The sequence below is a fragment of the Globicephala melas genome, chromosome 3 (assembly GCF_963455315.2).
Source record: "Globicephala melas chromosome 3, mGloMel1.2, whole genome shotgun sequence".
Lineage (NCBI taxonomy): Eukaryota > Metazoa > Chordata > Mammalia > Artiodactyla > Delphinidae > Globicephala > Globicephala melas.
In genome coordinates, this window is record NC_083316.1 from 5,853,291 (window position 1) to 5,873,521 (window position 20,231).

The 20,231-nt window shown below is 42.8% G+C and overlaps 1 protein-coding gene across 1 annotated transcript in view; it reads left to right on the top strand.

Annotated features, from left to right (window-relative positions):
• Nucleotides 1-18,358: 18,358 nt before the first annotated feature.
• ADCY2 (adenylate cyclase 2) overlaps nt 18,359-20,231 on the top strand; it is a 445,822-nt gene continuing 443,949 nt past the window's right edge. The window contains exon 1 of the mRNA XM_030856549.2: nt 18,359-18,589. Within this exon, the coding sequence (XP_030712409.1) occupies nt 18,359-18,589 (231 nt within the window). The remainder of the gene's footprint in view (nt 18,590-20,231) is intronic.

The window sequence follows — 20,231 nt, forward strand, 5'->3', positions numbered from 1 at the left end:
CTTGCAGAAAATCTTGCTCACAAACTTCCCTTGATGGTCATTTTATTTTTTAAACATCTTTATTAGAGTCTGATTGCTTTACAATATTGTGTTAGTTTCTGCTGTATAACAAAGTGAATCAGCTATACGTATACTTATATCCCCATATCCCCTCCCTCTTGTGTCTCCCTCCCACCCTCCCTATCCCACCCCTCTAGGTGGTCACAAAGCACTGAGTTGATCTCCCTGTGCTATGCAGCTGCTTCCCACTAGCTATCTATTTTACATTTGGTAGTGTATATATGTCCATGCCACATTCTCACTTTGTCCCAGCTTACCCTTCCCTCCCACTCCCATGTCCTCAAGTCCATTCTCTACCTCTGCATCTTTATTCCTGTCCTGCCACTAGGTTCATCAGAACCTTTTTTTTTTTTTTTTTTAGATTCCATATGTATGTGTTAGCATATGGTATTTGTTTTGCTCTTTCTGGCTTACTTCACTCTGTATGACAGACTCTAGGTCCATCCACCTCACTACAAGTAGTTCAATTTCATTTCTTTTTATGGCTAAGTAGTATTCCATTGTGTATATGTGCCACATCTTCTTTATCCATTCATCTGTTGATGGCCACTTCAGTTGCTTCCATGTCCTGGCTACTGTAAATAGAGCTGCAATGAACATTGTGGTACATGACTCTTCTTGAATTATAGTTTTCTCAGGGTATATGCCCAGTAGTGGGATTGCTGGGTCATATGGTAGTTCTATTTTTAGTTTTTTAAGGACCCTCCACACTGCTCTCCATAGTGGCTGTATCAATTTACCTTCCCACAAACAGTGCAAGAGGTTTCCCTTTCTCCACACCCTCTCCAGCATTTATTGTTTGTAGATTTTTTGATGATAGCCATTCTGACTGGTGTGAGGTGATACTTCATTGTAGTTTTGATTTGCATTTCTCTAATGATTAGTGATGTTGAGCATTCACGTGTTTGTTAGCTATCTGTATATCTTCTTTGGTGGTATGTCTATTTAGGTCTTCTGCCCATTTTTGGATTGGGTTGTTTGTTTTTTGGACATTGAGCTGCATGAGCTGCTTGTATATTTTGGAGATTAATCCTTTGTCAGTTGCTTCATTTGCAAATACTTCCTCCCATTCTGAGGGTTGTCTTTTCATCTTGTTTATGGTTTCCTTTGTTGTGCAAAAGCTTTTAAGTTTCATTAGGTTGCATTTGTTTATTTTTGTTTCCATTTTTCTAGGAGGTGGGTCAAAAAGGATCTTGCTGTGATTTATGTCAAAGAGTGTTCTGCCTATGTTTTCCTATAAGAGTTTTATAGTGTCTGACCTTACATTTAGGTCTTTAATCCATTTTGAGTTTATTTTTGTGTATGGTGTTATGGACTGGAATGACTGGTGAGCCGAAAGCCATATCTGCCTCGTTCACCTTCGTGTCTCACTCAATTACATGGTGTCTCCCTGTTCCTCATTGGCAACATTCAATAAGCATGTAATGAATCATTTTCTTTTCCATCATTCCAGGGCAGCTGTTAGTCAACAAATAATTAAGTGAAAGCAGAGCTCTACCATTGCAGTACCAACTTCACTAAAGTGGGGAGAGTTCATCATGACCCACAATTTGAATTATACCTGGTGGGTGGCCCCTTTATTCAGAGCAAAGTGCTAATAAGGCAAGTCTAGTTTTGATTCATTCCATTTTCATGTCTTCATAGCTTTATAGCAAACTAACTTCACACAACTTTCTCAAATATGTATTATTTTGTCATAACAGGGACATTGAAAAGTGTAATTGAATTTGCTATAGAAAGGATAAATTCAAGGAATTGCACAATCAATGGTGGTTTAAATATAAAGAGAGACACTGTAATTTTCCAATATGCAGTGATTTTTATTGCCTTATTTGGACACTACCTAAGTTCATTGTATTTTTTCCAAGTCCATCCATTCAGGATGATGAATTAGGATCATTTTGCTGGTAGGGGAGTATACACTGAACTTGGAGTTCTCTAAATAACTTGAGGTGAACTGAGTGATTATATACTCAGGTGAGTTAGAATATGATGTTTAAGAACTCATACTACAGCTGTTATAAGATCGATTGCTTGGTTCTTTAGATATCAAACTTCTGTTAAATTAACAAATCATATTCTTCGAAGACAAAAGTCACAAATATTTTTCAGGTATGATTTCAGTTGGCATTATCAAATGCATGAGCACATAGGCCCAAGATATGCGATGATGAGTACATAAACCCACAGAGTAATTAAACCTCTAGGTTCACATGTGCCTTTCTGGAGCAACCACTGTTTTCTTTTGTGTCATCAAGAGTTTACCTGTTCTTGAATTTTCATGCAAGGTGGACTCTTTTTTTGTGTCTGGTTTCTTTTTGCTTGCAGTTCTTGAGATTCATTCATGCTGTGGTTTGTATCAATAATTCATTTTTTTAATTGGTGAATACTATTCCATTCTATAAATACACCATGACTTTTTAATTATTTCTTCAGTTGATGGACAGTTGGGTCTTTTCCAGCTTTTGCGAGTTACAAGGAAGCTTATTAAAACAAGAATTTTGGGGGGGAGGGTATTACTTTTCTCATTGCTAAACACCTAAGAGTGGGATCTCTGGGCCACAGAGTTGGTATAAGTTTAAATTTATCTGAAACTCCAAACTTTTCCAAAGTAACATTTTACTCATGAGAGTTTCAATTGCTTCATGACCACTCAATATTTCATGTTAGACACTTTGATTTTAGCCACTGGAGAGATGTGAAATGCTATTTTATTGCAGATATAATTTTGGTTTACCTCATGACTAACGATAATGAACATCTTTTCATGTGCTTATTAGCCATTCGTATATCTTATTTGTGAAGCATCTGTTCAAGTCTTTTGCCCATTTTTCGTTGTTTTATTTTATTCTTTTTAATGAACTGTAAGAAGTCTTTATAAATTCTGGATACAAGACATTTTTCAAATATGCATATTCGGTATATTTTCTCCCATCCTGTAGTTTGCTTTATTATTTTTTTACTAGTGACTTTTGGAACAGAGTTTGAAAAAATAACATCCAATTATCAATATTTTCCTTTTACACTGAGTACTTTTGTGGCCTAAAAGTTGTTGCCTACACTGAAGATATGCTCCAATATTTTCTTCTACCAGTTCTATAGTTTTAAGTTTTACATTTAGGGCTACAATATCTTAAATGAATTTTAGTGTGACATTTATTATGTGTTCCTGTTTAATATTAAAAAAATATCCTTTACTATCTCTAGTAATTACTCTTAATCTTGAATTGTACTTTGTCTGATATTAATATAAAAACACCGGCTTCCTTATTCTGACTATTGCATGGCATATATTTTTTCTATCTTTATATGTTTCTTCATTTGTGCCTATATTTAAAGTGTTTTTTTGTTCTTCAACTGACCTTCAAATCTCTAGCTTTTTTATCTGGTCTTCCAATCTCCACTTTTAGCCTATTTATATTTAAGGCAATCATTGATATAGTTAGCTATAATTCTACCACTTTGTAATCTATTTTCTTTTTATCTCATCTGGTTTTCATTCCTGTGTTCCTCTCTTCCAGGCTTCTTTGGCTGTTAGAATTAGTCTATTGCTATAGGAATTCCCATTCAATACATCTATTGGCTTTTTAGTTATACCTTGTAATTTTTTTTAGTGGCTACTTTAGGAATCAAAATATGCATTTTTGATTCATCATTGTCTATTTAAACCTAATAGCATTTTTCACATAAAATTTAAAAGCTTGCAAAGTGTACTTTAATCTATCCATCTATCTTTTGCTACAGTCATAATTTAATTTACCCACCTATTTTTTACTATTGTTATACATTTTATAAAATATATGTTATAAACCACACATTGTAATATAATCACTTTTGCTTTAAATATTTAGTTTTCTTTTGGATAAATTAAGATCTGCATTTCCATCTGATATCATTTTTCTCCAGCTTCAAAAACTTCCATTAGCATTCCTCATAGTACAGGCCTGCTGGCATTTAATTTTTTCAGATTTTATCTATCTTAGAAGTCTTTATTTCAAATTAGTATTTTGCTTTATATAGAATTTTCAGTTCGTGTGTGTGTGTGTTCCTTCTGTCTAAAGATATCATCCTATTATCTTCTGATCTCCACTGTTTCTCATGAGAAGTCAGCCATAATTCATGATTCCCTGGGTTTAGCGTGTATGTGAGTGTGTGTGCGCATGTGTGTGCGCATATGTTCAGAGGTGTTCATTATTATCTGCAGAAGTTTGTCCAATATAGACTTTCTTCTTTTGCATAAATCGGAAATTTTAGACCATTATTTTAAAATATAATTCAAGACAGTGTCAAAGAACAATTACCATTTCCCAAATTCATGTACAAAGTATACTAAGTACATAGTAAAAGCAGATTTAAATATAATTTTAAAGTAAAAATACATTTAAAAAATCATTAAATAGATTCAATTATAATCACAATAATTTCCTAAAAGATTGTGTTAATTACCCCTTACACTAAAATTGATATCCAGGTAATAATAATTTTTGTCAGTAATGATATTGGTTTAAATTATTTTTACCCTGGGAAAATAAAATTATAGAATTCTAAAAGCAATCCTTGCTTGGGTGGATTGGGAAGGCTGCCAATAGAGAAAATCTAATTCATAAATACAAACAGACTATTACTAAGCATCTCATAATATCATTGATTTGGTTAGAATTGAAGCAAATGATTTACCCCAAGTCTTTTGGTGTAAAAGAAAAATTTTAAATTATGATAATACAAAATATATAAGATCACTAATATTTATTCATTTTCTTTAGTACCATTTGTGTCTTGATTCTATTATCTAAACTCTAAGGTTAAAAGAGATGCTTCACACTCTCCCCCCCACAACAAAATAAAAAAAGAAAAGAAAAAAAAATTAAGGTTGAAAAGTACTTACTTTTAAAACAGTTCCATGATGTTATATACATTATGTTTGTATAAGGGAATGATCCCATGAAAATATGTCAAGTTTTTCTGGTAGGCTAAAATATATGGTGAGGTTTAGATTTTTACCAGTTTCTAAGAATAAATGGTAACAAAACTAGATCTGTTGACAGTTGACTGTTCTAGATTCTAAAGGCTAAGAATGCATTAAATTTTATACTATTATAGTCATAATTTTAACACAAATAGCACTTCCATAGAATAGCATGAATACTAATTAGTGCCTATTTGTGGCATTCATGCTTATTAGGGTTTGGTCTAAGTTTATTGATATATTGGAATCAGAGAATTAGAAGTCATCTTGTTCAATTCATAACAGTCCATCACAGATCATGTGCTTACCAACTCACTAGATACTCTGTTATATTTTAAGTAACTTTCATATGAGAAAAGTTCTGCTTTATACTGAGCCAAAATATATCTTGGGTTAATCTAAATTTATTATTTTTTTAAATTGTATCCCATCAAAGTTTATCAGACCAGTTGCTTTTACATATTAGCCCAGAGTTCAGGTTCAGTTCCTAATATATATCTATTATTTGAATAAATCACAAGCCTGAAAATATTTCAAAATAGCTCTTTAGTGTTACAAATAATAAACCAAGAAGTTTTTATTTTCCCCTAAACCATGTGCCGTTGCAGCCCTGGATGAATGAGGACATATACTGCTAAGAACAAGAAGGACATTGATTGTGTTTTACTCTTAAGGTTGACTTTCCGGACTTCTTTAGCAAGGCTATGACTGTAAAAAGGCATTGTCAAGAGAGCCTTGTGAGTTTCGCTACAGCCCCTGGCATGGGCACTGTAGCTTGCCAACCCCAACAATACTTTCCTCTTCTTCCTTGATAACTCAATCAACACTGATTTTTTTTGGGCATCTGGTTGGCACACACTCTGGGAAGGTAGGCTCCCGGGTGAATCACCATGGTCTCACTTCCCTTCCTGTGATTGTTTTTTTTTGTTTTTTTGTGGTATGCGGGCCTCTGACTGTTGTGGCCTCTCCTGTTGCAGAGCACAGGCTCCGGTCGTGCAGGCTCAGTGGCCATGGCTCATGGGCCCAGTCACTCGGTGGCATGTGGGATCTTCCCGGACTGGGGCACGAACCCGTGTCCCCTGCATCGGCAGGCGGACTCTCAACCACTGCGCCACCAGGGAAGCCCTGATTGGTTTTAAGATAAGCCTACTAGCCCGTTCTGGCTGAAAGATGTAGGGAGAATTCTACTGTATATGCAGGTGATAGATTTCCCAACTTAATGAAAGAGAAGATATTCCAGGAGAAAATCCACTTATGCCCTTTCCCCTCCTACTCAGCATTCTGACCTGTGACAGTATGACATCTATAGCTGCAGTGGCTAACTTGTACCCAAGAGTTAACAAAGCAGGGAAAAATAGTCAGGATGCTGAGGATGGTACAGCAAAGAAAGATGGCTCTGGGAAGCCTGAGGGCTTCATGGAGCCACTGTCTGTCTCCGACTTCTTGTTAGGTGAGGTACATACCTTGATGTTTGAGTCATGGATGGTCAGGAATCCTCCTTCTTGCAGCCAAAAGCAATCCTAATTACTACTGCACTTTTCGCACCAAAAGATAGGCCTGGGGTGCTGGGGGTCCAGATCCGAGACTTCCATTTAATACCAAGGACAGAGAAAAGGAGCATATGAATCTAGGAAGTAGAAAAACCCAAACTGAATAGTAAGAAGGAAGAAAGAGAGAAAACCAGAGAGGACCAAGGAGGGAGGTATGTATTCTGACAACCCCTCCACAACAGGAAGCAGATGTTGAAAATGATTAGGACATGTGTGATAGTCAACTGTTCAAGAATCAGTATGACATGGGTACCACCCATCAGACTGTGTGCTCATTACCTTGTGCTCACCAAAGGTTGGCTGTATCAGAGTAATATCAATAGTTCCAGGCAGGTAGGCAAGGGGAGAGTAGATTCAGCTTGTAAACACCTCCCCATCCCCCAGGTGATGTGACATGGGAGTCACTTAGAATTCCATGCATGTGTCTGAATTTCAGGGGACCCAGAGGCAGCTGAGGTGAGAGCTACCCATCATCAATGGGTCTACCAGGGTCCCAGGCACAGTCGCCTAGTCAGGGGACATGGCAAAGACTCAGTGAGAGATGAGGAAAGTTCTGGTCAGTCTGGAGTACCACAGGACCCTGACCAGGCTGACCACAAGTCACACCCTCAATCAGAGAATGCCAATGGAGTGCCCAGGGTTGGTATACTTCAGAAGTCACTGGTACAGCGATCAGGATAACATAAGCCTTGTCATGGATCCACCAACTTGGAGCTCAGGTTACATAAAGGAACTCTTCAGTTAAAAAATCTGACTAGTCTCTACGTCTGTGTCTGTATTCCTGTCCTGCCCCTAGACGTAGAGAATGGACTTAAGGACACGGGGAGGGGGAAGGGTAAACTGGGATAAAGTGAGAGAGTGGCATGGACATATACACTACCAAATGTAAAATAGATAGCTAGTGGGAAGCAGCCGCATAGCACAGGGAGATCAGCTCAGTGCTTTGTGACCACCTAGAGGGGTGGGATAGGGAGGGTGGGAGGGAGACACAGGAGGGAGGGAATATGGGGATATAAGTATACGTATAGCTAATTCACTTTGTTATACAGCAGAAACTAACACAACAATGTAAAGCAATTATACTCCAATAAAGATATTAAAAGAAAAAAAAAGTCCGACTGGTGACTGCATTGCACTTAGATGACTTTCTCTCCTCTCCGCCCAGCAGGGATGAGACTTGTGGAAAAGCTCAAGGCACTTACAGGAAAACAACAAAGCGAGATTCTCTGCACATCTGAGTGTCACAGGAGAAACTGTTGATGATTCTGTGCCCCAGTGAAGCATGTGTTCTCCAGGTTAAGCTCTGCCTAGAAGGCTCTACACACAAACTGTGGCATGGGGATTCTGACTTCCAGGTTCTGCAATGGGTACCATCTTTGAGATAATCTTAGTTTCTCAATGTTATTTCTAAAATTCAGTTCAAAAATTAAATGTAGACTTTTCATAATCAAGTCTAGATTTCCTGTATGCTCATAAATAATTTAAAATTAGATGTATTATCTTGAGTTTCTGTCTCCTACTAACTAATATTTAATTGAAAGTTATATCCCACCTATTTCCAAAATAGTTGGAATTTTAAATTAAGCATTACTTAAAATAGAAGAATCAGAGGACTGCAACTAATCCAGTAATCCTTCTTGGGGAGGTGGTCAGGGTTCAATCAATTATCCGTCAGTTAAGAAACAGAAAAGCTTCCAACTGGTTAAGAGAAACAGGGCAACTCAAGGGATTATACGATTACACATGTATTAGGGTAAAAATAATAATGATAAATAAAACAAGATTATGTGACTATGGATCATCCAGCTGTCTGAACAGCTTAAGCAGATGTGGTCCTTTCCCTAAAGGTCTTAGATTATAAAGTGTGATTGTATGAGAGTTTATTTATGAATCCTGAGCCAATGATCTAAAGAAGATAAACAAGCACAAGTAATAGTGCTTTAAATGCTTAATAAAAATCGTTAAACATCCCTACAGTTTATTCCTCCAACAATCAGTAGGTTAAAAGATTGGGTGGAGCCATTACCCACTTCTGTTTTTGGTTGTATCAATGTTTGATAAGAAATACACCCACACAGAAGTTCAGCGTTTCTTCATGCAAATTATGCCTATGTTTATTGTCTTTTTAGTACCTAGATCCCATTCTTAAACTTAGGGCTCTGAAAGGATTCTAAGTACCAGCCTAAATACAAAACTCATTACATAAATTCCATGTTGCCCTTTTGTTTAGATGTAATTCATTGAAATACTGAATAGCCTGCAAAGAAGAAAAGAGCTGAATATTGTTTGGGTCAAGAATACTTTACTCACAGGAAGGAAAAACCTTCTGGAAGAATCCATTGTCCAGTAGACAACGTGGGAATCATTGGAATAATCTGATTTTGTTACTTGCTGACATTTGTGATTCCTAATACCACGCTTCGCGACTCCTTCAGCTCTTAAATTTTCCTACAATATACCATTGAAAGAATGTGAAGAAGGCTGGTGGATAGTTTTCTATACCACAAATATAGGGTTAGCAAAAAGCATCTATAACTTAGACTTGTAAAATTCTGTCCAGAACAGACTTAATTGCATTCAGTGTTTGCAAATTTAAAGACTAAATATAATTACATATTTTGGTCTCCATATAAGAAAAGCATATGTATCACTGTAACTGGATACCTAATTGCAAACTGTATGTCTTAAGAAGAGTAGATTCTTTGTGCTCTAATGAAATGTGATATAAATTTGAATCAACATTGAGCAAACTCCAAGCTTGATATCTATTCTCTATATTTTAGTCCAGATAATTTAATATTAATTAATGCCTTTAAGATTTTTCGACATTTTTTTAAGAGGAGCCCTCCACTTGTTGGCTCTTGGGAAAAATATGTTTAGAAGTGAAGAGCAACTCTACCACAGCAGGAAAGACAGATTTCTTCTTCATATATTAGTTATTAGACTGTAATGCAATGATGAGGGTCTAGGTTTAAGATTACCTTTATATTCCTGAGCCTGCTGAGCATGAAAAAGTCTTCAATATTTCCCAGTAACCATGTAAATGCAGCCTGTCTAGATAGAGTAGCATATTCACCACATCTGTCCATTTAGCGGTTATTCAATCTAAGGCAGTTGGCTCCATGAATCCAGTGACCGTCCCCCACCATTGCTCCAGACACCACCTGGTGCTGAAGTGGGAGCTGAGAAAAGTGCATCTCAGAGGCTCTTGCAAGAGAAAGCAGAATCTGACCACAAGGTCAATTGATTCTTCATTTGAAATATCATTTATTTTTAAATTTAACTCATGTTAAAATTTAGTCACTATTTATCTATGTATTTAACGTTCTGTTTTTTTTTTCTTTTTTAAAGCCCAGCGTTTAGAAATCCTTGTCTATATTGTTACAAATTATCACGCTTTTATAATAATGAACTACAAAATAAGCCTGGACGCTAGTCATTCATTACAATGGATTACTAAAAAAAAAAAAAAAAATCTTTGAAAATGTCTTTTATTTAACCTCCTAACACCAAAATTATTGTTTGATAATAATGCCTTTCTATTTTAGGAAAGTAATCAGGGTTGACGTAACCTTATAGCCATCCCATGGAGAATGGTTGGCCCAGACACATGGAGGAGATTCCCAGGTGAGATGATGAGTATCAGTTTTCCAGATAAGGGAATTGGAGGGTGGGTGGATGGGTGCGTATGTACGTGCTGTAAAAAAGTAAGCTGAGGCACATTAAATTGTTTTTAAACATTTAAACTTTTTATTTTATAGCCGATTAACAATGTTGTGATAGCTTCAGGTGCACAGCAAAGCGACTCAGCCTATATAAACATGTATCCATTCTCCCCCAAACTCGCCTCCCATTCAGGCTGCCACATAACACTGAGAAGAGTTCCCTGTGCTGCAGAGTAGGTCCCTGTTCGTTGTCCATTTTAAACACAGCAGCGAGGCCCATTAAAAATTTTGAAGAGTTCTTTTGAGCACAAACGGATTCTAATCAGGCAGTGCCAAACAGGAGGTAGGGGTGAGGATTTTACAGGCAGGACACAGAAGCGAAGCAAAGCCATGATTTGATTGGCTAGAGCTTCAGCGGGTTTCTCATTTGGGAGAGTCTGATTGGCTGCGTGTGATTGGCTGTTCTCAAGTTTCACTCCCTCAGTTTCCAGTGCAACGGCTTAGGTTTTGGTTTGCTTAGGTAGGCAACTCAGGCATTAGAGCCACCTCCGTCCAATGGTCTCCCTGTTTAAATAGTGCATAGAGGAGGGGTGCCCTTCCAGGCAGGAAGAAGCAGGCGGGTAGGTTCAGAAAAGAGGATTGGGGTGGGGACCTCTAGGCTTCGTGCAGCTCACTTTATCTAGAGCCTAAATCAGGAGGTATGAAGGCATTACAGACTGAGCAGGGCTGCTTCAAGAGCCCTGGCCTTTCACAGCAGGATGTAGTTTTCTTGCGTAGGCAATGGGGCAGAGCAGGGCCAGATTTCTGTTTCATGTAGAACACTGAGGGTTGGCTTTGAGCAGTCAGCAAGGCAGGTGAGCAATTCTGAAGACTTGACTAAGGCAAAAGAGTGAGGCTATGGAGAACGGAGAGGCTTGAGAAGAGACGGGTGATAAAGTTGGAGGAACGATGGTTATTTGGATGTGGGCAGGTGATGGCACAAAAGGAGTGGAAGAGAAGTGCTTGTCCCTGGCTCAGTCATGTTATAGATGGTCACAGAGGGACAGGAAGGCTTGGTAGGCATGGTTCTGAGTTCAGTTTTGGACTTGTCACCTGTGATTGGGGGACTATTTAAAAGGAAAGTGCCGCATAACTTAGGTATGAAGATATTTATATCACACACAGCAACACTCAACATGCTACTCAAATATTTCACTTGGGGTTCTTTTGAAATCTTCCGTTTAAAAGCAAAGTTTCCTGAATTTGTAATAAGGAACTCAGTTCATGAGAATCATAGTATTTGGAATTAAATTTAGAAGTGTATTACTTTTGTCAAAAGTGCCAGCAATAACAAACAAAATCCAAAAACCCAAACAAGCCTATTCCAAGCTGTTGTCTTCATCTTACATCCCTTAGTTTGGGTATTGATGCTTGGTCATTAGAGTGACACCCATGCAGGTGACTCACTTCACTCCATCCTACCTCTGCTTCCTTGCTGTCAAGGTCTCAACCATGGTCAAGCTGCAGAAAGGATGAGATTTTAAGTGTACACTTCATAAACCCTGAGAGTCTTCCTTGCCTGGAATTGTTTTGCCTCTGATATGTTACTGGGAGCTACAGCATCCCATTTCATTTTCTCTTGAGAAAACCAACCCCAGTGGTACTTTCTCCACACATTTTTTTTTCCTGGACATATTTATTTTATGGTTATCTCTTTTGCTCTATTGGGTGAGTAGAACTAGTTCAATATTGTATGAAAATCTTGCCATTTTAGGATTTTAAAACATTGTGAAATTTTTAAAAAATATGAGGGCAGTGCCAATAGCAAACATTTATATACATATAACCTCTTCAGGACCTGGGCAACATTTCTATCAAATCAAGTTCTAAGTAATCTAGTAGCATTACTTGCCTTTTTTTTTTAAAGAATAAAATCACTTTATGTCTTCATTCTTTCATTCAGTCATTCATTCATCGAGCACATACTTATTAAGCACTTACTATGTGTTTTGCAAATGTAAAGTAATAGAGATATAACAGTGAACAAAAGAAACAAAATCTCCTGCCCTTAATTAATTGACCTTCTAGTGAGGGAAGAAAGGCCACATTAAGACAAAAATAAGATTTGCGTGTCTACTAACTGCCATGGCACACCACTGAAACATTCTCTTGCATTTACACCTAAGGAAACAGTACTTGTTGTCAAATGCCTACGTACAACCCAACAAACTTTTTTTGTGTACAGTTCCCTTATTTGTATTGAATGTGATTTCCCCCACCCCTGATCTAAAAATGTTGATTAAAATCCATCCCTTTACCCAGCCCAGGGTAGTATAAACATGTTAGAAAAATCCTTAGAATATTTGGCTTATTCTTCTTACTTTACAGATAAACTGAAGCTCAGAGATGTTTTTGATTTCTCTGAGGATCTACAGTTGGTATCAGAGTTGAGGCAAAAATCCAGCACTTTAAGAAAGTTATTACGAGAATATTAACTATTATAGCAGTGTGAATACAAGCAGTGAGTTTATTTTCAAATTCAAACATAAAACCATGACTCAAACATGGGAGAGTGGCTTATAATCTTAAACTAAGTTACCTGAATTGAATGAATTCAGAATTGGGCAAAAATAGTCATGAACTATGTCACAGTATTGTTTATCATAGAGACCATTTCTTGTCCCTAAAAGTACATTATTGATCAATGTTAGAGTGTAATTAAATTATTCTCTTGTTGACTCTTTTAAGGAACACCTAAAAGGATATAAAAATAAAAGTTGAAGGGTAAGCTATGACAAAGTGAGAGAGTGGCCTGGACATATATACACTACCAAACGTAAAATAGCTAGTGGGAAGCAGCCGCATAGCACAGGGAGATCAGCTCGGTGCTTTGTGACCACCTAGAGGGGTGGGATAGGGAGGGTGGGAGGGAGGGAGACGCAAGAGGGAAGAGATATGGGAACCTATGTATATGTATAACTGATTCACTTTGTTATAAAGCAGAAACTAACACACCATTGTAAAGCAATTATACTCCAATAAAGATGTAAAAAAACAAAACAAAACACCACAATAAAAATGAGAATAAGAGCCTGACTGAATATATGTATACTAATAAGAATATAAACTTTAAAAGTAAAAAATAAAAAAAAATAAAAGTCAAGGTATCTGAATCATTCACGCTTGGTAAACAAGCCCCCTCTTCCGGTACCTCCCTAGGAAACAAATCCTGAGCACACAGCTCCACTCTATGAGTCATTACTTTTTAGATCGCATTCTCCGAGCAGCAGCCGAGAAATCGATACCTCTCTCAAGGTTGTAGACATGCTGGTGCTGGGCCCGATTAGTCATTAACCTATTCTCACTCCTCCCAGCACTCACAGAAGGAATTCCAGTGTCTCGGTGGATCTTGAAACAAGTCCTAGTAACAAACTTTGGAATGGCGGCGGGATTTTGTGAAAGGTCTGTTGCAAAATACTTGTACCATCTTCTCACATATTCAGGACCATAAATCCCAATAAGTCACCCAAAATCAGATATTCAAGATGAGTCTCTGAACTATTTCTTCCAATTTTGTCACTTGAGAAATCATTTATCAAATAAACCAAGCAAGTAAGGTTTTTCAAAAGACGTGTCAGGATCATCCCACTCGGAAGGGGAAAGAAAATGAATATATTAATGGTCCATGCAGCAACTTTTTATCTGATGCTCTAAAAACTGAACTGCAGAAGAGTTCCTCAGTGAGCTCAAAGAGTTAATGAGGCTTCCCGGAGCTAGAAGCTGGCTTTGGTTGTGTGGTTTCTGTATCCACAGACTCTGGTTCAATCAAAATGTAAATGTTATCTGGGTACACAAAACATATTTCATGGTGATAATGAATCTGTTGACATATTGTTCATACTTTATTGTATAAATTTTAGTGATGTATTTGCCAGAGAGAAAAACGAATACACAGGGAAACGCTCCGCGCTCAGCTCTACAATATGCTCTGGGTTTGACACGTGTCTGTGTCTGTCCTTGCCTTTAATCAATCAGAGTACTGTGACATTGGGAAGAGCCCAACAGCGTCCTTATTGAGTGAGCTAATCTAACTGTATTTGGAATAGGAACTAGAAGATGGGTTATTTTTAAAGGAAAAGCCACTGATTCCAAAACCTGTCCTGCAGCATAGTTACTTAACAGATGTATAAGCACTCAGATGTGCTATCGTGTGTGTGAAAGATGATCAGATTAGGAGGGGAGAGGTGGCCTGCAGTCACTGGGTGGACGTGTCTGTCTGCTTGAACTCAAGCTTGCACCCCCTAGGCTCTGCACGCAGGCAGAGATGCCAGGACTCTTTGGTGTCTCTAGCTGGCAGGACCAGCTGTCTAATTTTCAGGGCTCAGGGCAAAATAAAAATGGGTATCAAGAATTTCAACATGGCGACAGCAGGACCTTAAACCAAGCAAGGGGCCCTGTGCAACAGCACTAATCACGCTCCCGGGAGGCCTGCCCTGCCTTCTGGGTTCTGAGGATGGAGGGCTGCCCTCTAGCGTCGCAGGAAAAATGAATTCTCCTTTCTCATGCTTATTCTTCCTTTCCCCCCACCCCCAATCTCTCAGGCCCGTTAGAGCTTCCATAGTAAGTTTCTTTGTGCATTTTGTCGCAAGGACATTGATATGGAGTATATTTGTGGGAAAACCCCTTTGCTCATCGTGGCTTACCCTCGGCATAGCAGCCCTGCTACCCAAAGGCACGGAAGTGGACTCCTTGGGATCCCTTTAATTGCATGAGTCTAGATTTCATGCTCCTGGCTTTGTACTAAAGGGCATTTTTCATTCCACTTCATGCTGCTTGGGGGTTATTATTCCATTGTGGGTTTTTTTGCCTTCAAAATAGAAACTGTTGTGAACTTTTAAAAAGGTATATTTGGTGCAATTGATTACAAAATGCTGATAGAATAACTATAATGATTATATTGGTTCATATTTTGTATTAAACATAAAGAGGTCCTCATAAAAATAAGCCCCCAAACTGAAACAAACGAGAAGCCCAATATAACCTCGGGAAGCCTGACATATCTTGATTACTCTACTATATTCATTCCACGACCTGTGTACACGACGGTGAAATTTAAATCATATGGGGGACTTGGGGATGGATGTTGATTTTTGCTCATGTTTTGTTTTTTGTAGCCCTACTTTTCAAAGTACATTGGAAATTCCTAGAAGGGTCCTAGGCTTGGTCCTTCTTTTCCCCCTTGAACATCTGGCATAGGATAGGCACAACATAAATATTTATTGAACGAATTAATGAAAGAATGAGTGATAAAAAATGTCATAAGGGTCAAGGACAAAAATCCCTTCATGCAGAGTCTCTTTAAATTATGTCCTGCCATTGTGTTTAACAAAATCTCCTAGAAATCTTACAGCCACACCCCTTTACCATGTGGAGGATATATATAGGGTATAGCTACGGGTTGTTACTTCCCCACTGGAGAGAAGGAGAAAATACTTAAACATGTACTGTTCTCTTACGAGTCTCTCAATACTTTTAACCATAAACCTAAATTACAGATTATTTACTTTATCTTCCTTTTTGAGTGGGTAAAGGCAGCCGTTTATCAATACAAAGGGTGAAGAAGCACCAAGAATTGGAGAGGAGAAGTTGCTCCAAAAGGAAAAGGCTGGAAGTGCGCAGCTCTGCCCAACCTAGACAGACCACGGGCAGAGCGGGAGGAAGGGGAGAATCCTCACGACAGCAGCTGTGCAGCTTCCCACTCACCCGGGCTTCCTTAGGAGACGCTGGTCTCGGGATATTTATAAATCCGATTCATCAGCGCTGTCTTGCAGCTTGTTCTCAGAACCACAAAAACCCTAAAATCCCCCAGTCCAAAAGAAAGAACTGAGCCCGATGGGTGAGTCTGGACCCGCGGGTAAAGCTGAGATTTGAATTACCCCCGGGGGGGTGGGGGGCGGTTACGTCTACCGCCAGGGGTGGCCAGGCAAAGCGGGGTGAGGGCGCAGACCAGGAACTCGACAAAGAAGAGTTCCATCTCCTGCGAGGGCAGGAGGCCGTGGGACCCCCAGGACACGTTCGGGGTAGGGGGCTTCTCCCATCCGTTGCCTCCTTCCATTTCTTCTCCTCTGCAGGTCTAGGGCAGGAGGGAAGGCCCAGGACTTGGTGGAGTCTGGTGGGCAGGGTCCCTGGCCAAGGATCCAGTGTCCGGGACATGCTTCCTTTTTGTCCCCCATCCTTACCCACCGGCCAAGGTCTCGGGCAGCCGGTGGCAGAGCTGTGCCCTTCTCTGGTCTACACCCCCTGAGCAGAGCAGGCATTAACTCTGGCTAAAAATAAAGTCACTAGAAGGCTCCGGGCCGCTCTCCCCTCGTGGGCTGGGTCCTGCCGTCCCTGGGCACGCAGCTACCCAGCTCACACGCCTCTGTCCCGCAGGGGGACAGGAGGGCCAAGAGCGGGCAGTGGGACAGTTCGTGAAGGTTTCCCAAGTGTTAGGCAGTGCCAGGGCTCAGGGCCCCCTGCGCTGGTCTGGTACTGGAACAGACAAGGGCATAGGAACAACCCCCGGCCGTGTGCTGGTGCCCGAGAGGGGAGGATCGCGGTGCCTCGGATTCCTTAGGCTTCGGGTGGAGGTGGGATTTGCGGGTCTTGGGTATAGCCAACTCTCGACTAGGAGGAACCCTCCAAAAGGGTAGGCTCCTTTGGAGAGCACCAAGGAGCTCCCCTACCGCCCAGGGAGAGGGCCAGCGGGCTCGACCCCAGGAGTGTCAGGAGGGGGACACTGCCCCTGCAGACATCGGCCCCCGCGCCCAGTCCCCCGAGGTGACGTGGAGGAAGCGAATCCCAGAGCCAACCCTGCCCGCACCAGCGCCCGGCCACTCTCCCCGGTCGCGCCCTCGCTGCCATCCCTGCCGGACAGCAGGGGCTCGGCGGGGGCCGTGGACCGACCAGAGGGCTCCCTCTAAACTCCGATACGGAAAACCTTGCCCTATCGGGTACCTCCAAAGTGTGACTTAAGCTGAAACTGCAGGGCGCAAGTAAGGCGGCCTACCCGAGGACGTGGCGGAGTGCAGCGCTCAATCACACGGGCGGGTGTCCGCCTCGCTTCTCCATTGCGCATTTGGAGCTGTTCTCGGCCAGGGGGTCTCCTCGCGTCCCAGCGTCTTCCCGCCCACCGCAGGGAAGCCCCCTGCTCTCTAAGAGAGTGGGGAGGACCGTGAGAGCCCCCAAGCCCGCTGTGCTGAGTTGAAGAAGAGGAGGGTGGGAACCCCCTACCCATTAAGGGATGCGGAGGGGAGGGGAATCCCTCCTGCGAGCGCACAGAGGGTGAAAAAGAGAAAGTTCCCGCGACCCTCCGAGTAGGGGATACCAAAGGATGGGAGGTCTCCTCCCGGCTACGCTCTGAGAAAGTGGGGAGGAGCGTGAAAGCACCCTGTCCTACCCACCCCCCGCACACCACTCAGAGCCTGGGGGGACTGGAGGGTGGGAGGGGCCCCTCCCCGCCGCACTTGGAGCCAGTGGAGAGGAGTTAGGAGCCTCCGCAGTCTTCTGAGCGAGGTCGGAGGTGAGGGCGGCAGGAAGCGGGAACCCCCAGGCCGCGCTCGGGGACCGCGCAGGGCACGGTGGGAGCCCCCGCCCGACCCCAGGCTCAGACAGCGGAGGAGAGGTGGACCTTGCCCGCGCTGATCGTGGGTGGGTCTAAGAGAGGGACCCCCGGGGCTGGGGCGCGGCCCCCGCCTCTCCCCTCCCAGCACGCGGCTGGGCGCGCCGGCCCCCCGCCGTGCCCGGCGCGCGACACGGCCGTCGGGGGGCGGCGGTGGGTGGAGGCCTGGCTGCGCCGCGCGGGGTGCGGGCAGAGGCGGGTCGAGCGCCCCCTGTCGCACCCGCCCCTCCCGCGCGGTGGCGGCAGCGGCGCCGCCGGGAGCTGCCCCCGAGGCCGCCGCCCGGCCCCCGCCCGCGCGTCAGCGCGCCCAGCCCGGGGCGCCGAGCTCCGCCCGCGCCGGAGGCCCCTGCGCGCAGCTCGGAGCGCGGGCAGCGCGGCCGGCCGAGGCAGCGCGGGGCTGGGACGCGGGCGGCTGCGGGCTAGCGGGCGGCGCGGCCCCGGCCGGGCGCGCTCGGCGGGCGCCCCGTGAACCGCCCCGATGTGGCAGGAGGCGATGCGGCGGCGCCGCTACCTGCGGGACCGCGCCGAGGCGGCGGCGGCGGCGGCGGCAGGCGGCGGCGGCGACGGCGACAGGCTGCAGCGGTCCCGGGACTGGCTCTACGAGTCGTACTACCGCATGAGCCAGCAGCACCCGCTCATCGTCTTTCTGCTTCTCATCGTCATGGGCGCCTGCCTCGCCCTGCTCGCCGTCTTCTTCGCTCTCCGGCTGGTGAGTGGCCTCCCTGCGGGACCTGCCCGCGCGCCCCGGGGCCCCGAGAGGAGAGGGAGGTACCCGCCGAGCCGCGTCCCGCCCGGGGCTACCCCTCTGCCCGCGGCGCCCTGCCCCTCCTGCCTGCCCGCGGCCGACCTGGCTTGGGCGAGAACTGAGGGCGAGAGAAAAGTTTCCTCGGAAGGTTCTGCCCAAAATAAAGTTGCCGGGGTGTGCACTGGGTGGACGGCCCGGGTGTGCGTTTTCCACCTCTGCACACCCGCTGGCAAACTCGCCGCGCTTTCCACTCGGCGCCGCTGGCCGCAACAGCCGCTCCACTAGGTCTGTGTCCCTCCGAATCAGCCTCGCGCCTCTTCGCGAGACCGCTGCCCAGCCCCTGAGCTGGCGTTTTAGTTATTTAACTCTCTAAAAAGCCTGCCTCGGGAAAGTGGTGAATGGAGAGGAGAAATGAAAACAAGTATTTTATTATGCATATTTGCCTTTAAATCTGTATGGTTTAGTCCCATAGACAGGGCGAGATGGGGTGTTGACCTGTTGTGAATCTTCAGCCTCCAAGTGTATAAGTAACAAGCATCCGTGAACCGTTGATTTCCTATTTCTAGAGAGGTAGTTAGTCGTGTTTACTTGTTTTGCACAGGTTTTTAAACTGGATTTCATCACTGGGAGCGTAATGCAACTCCACAGCTGATGTCAATTTTGCCAATTTATATTTTTCGAGTAGAAATCCTTGGCTCACTCCCGTGAGCGGTGAGGGGAATCTGTAGATGGCGGTAAGCTTCCTGTTACTGATCTTTCTGTTGGTGTGGTTCAAACTTCTGCACCGCCTATGATATGTATGTGCAGATCGAGTGCCAGGCATTGATTAGTCAGTGAGATATTTTTGGTCAGTGGTTGATCTGGGGATGTCTGCATCGAATGATGTCTTTTTAGCTTAGAATATAAACATACACCTATATTCATGTCCTTGGAGCAAAGGTGTGGGTGTTTGCTTTATTTCAACACGTGTGCAAAATAGCTGTCCTTGGGTTTTTGGCAATTTATTCTTCATATCCTGAGCCAGATGGTGCTCTAATATTATGCATGGGAAAACTTATCATCTGGGTTCTTTAAAAAATGAAGTTTTCTTTTTCCCCCACACTAGTCAAGAGGTGTTGTCTTCTGCTGGAATTCAATGAGATAAGAATAGAAATTAGAAAGTAAATAGAACATCACGATGCCACCGATCACAACTGGGTCTTTTATTATACAACATAGAGCAGAGAGCACCTTAATTCTGTATTCTGGGTGTGAGTTCACGGCAGTCTTCACACCCTTGTTACCAGCCTGGAATGCTCCCTGGAATGGCATCTTTGTCTCTTCTCACCACTTTATAGGGCCAAAGAGGACCTGGTGAGAGACTTCTTCTCAGTCTCATTGGCAAGCAGGGTCTCTAAAAGCATCTCCTTCTCATTTCCATTCTTGCAGGGAAGAAAACACATCCCTTTTCCTCTGGAAAAAGCAGCCAGGACATTGCTACTTGTGATTCTGTTGAATCTGTAATTCTAACCCGTTCTGGCTGGTTCTCTTCCAAATGGAAAAGAAGGAGCAGGTGATGGCCTATTTATAGCACCATTAATATATTTAAAGACAAATGTGAAGTTCA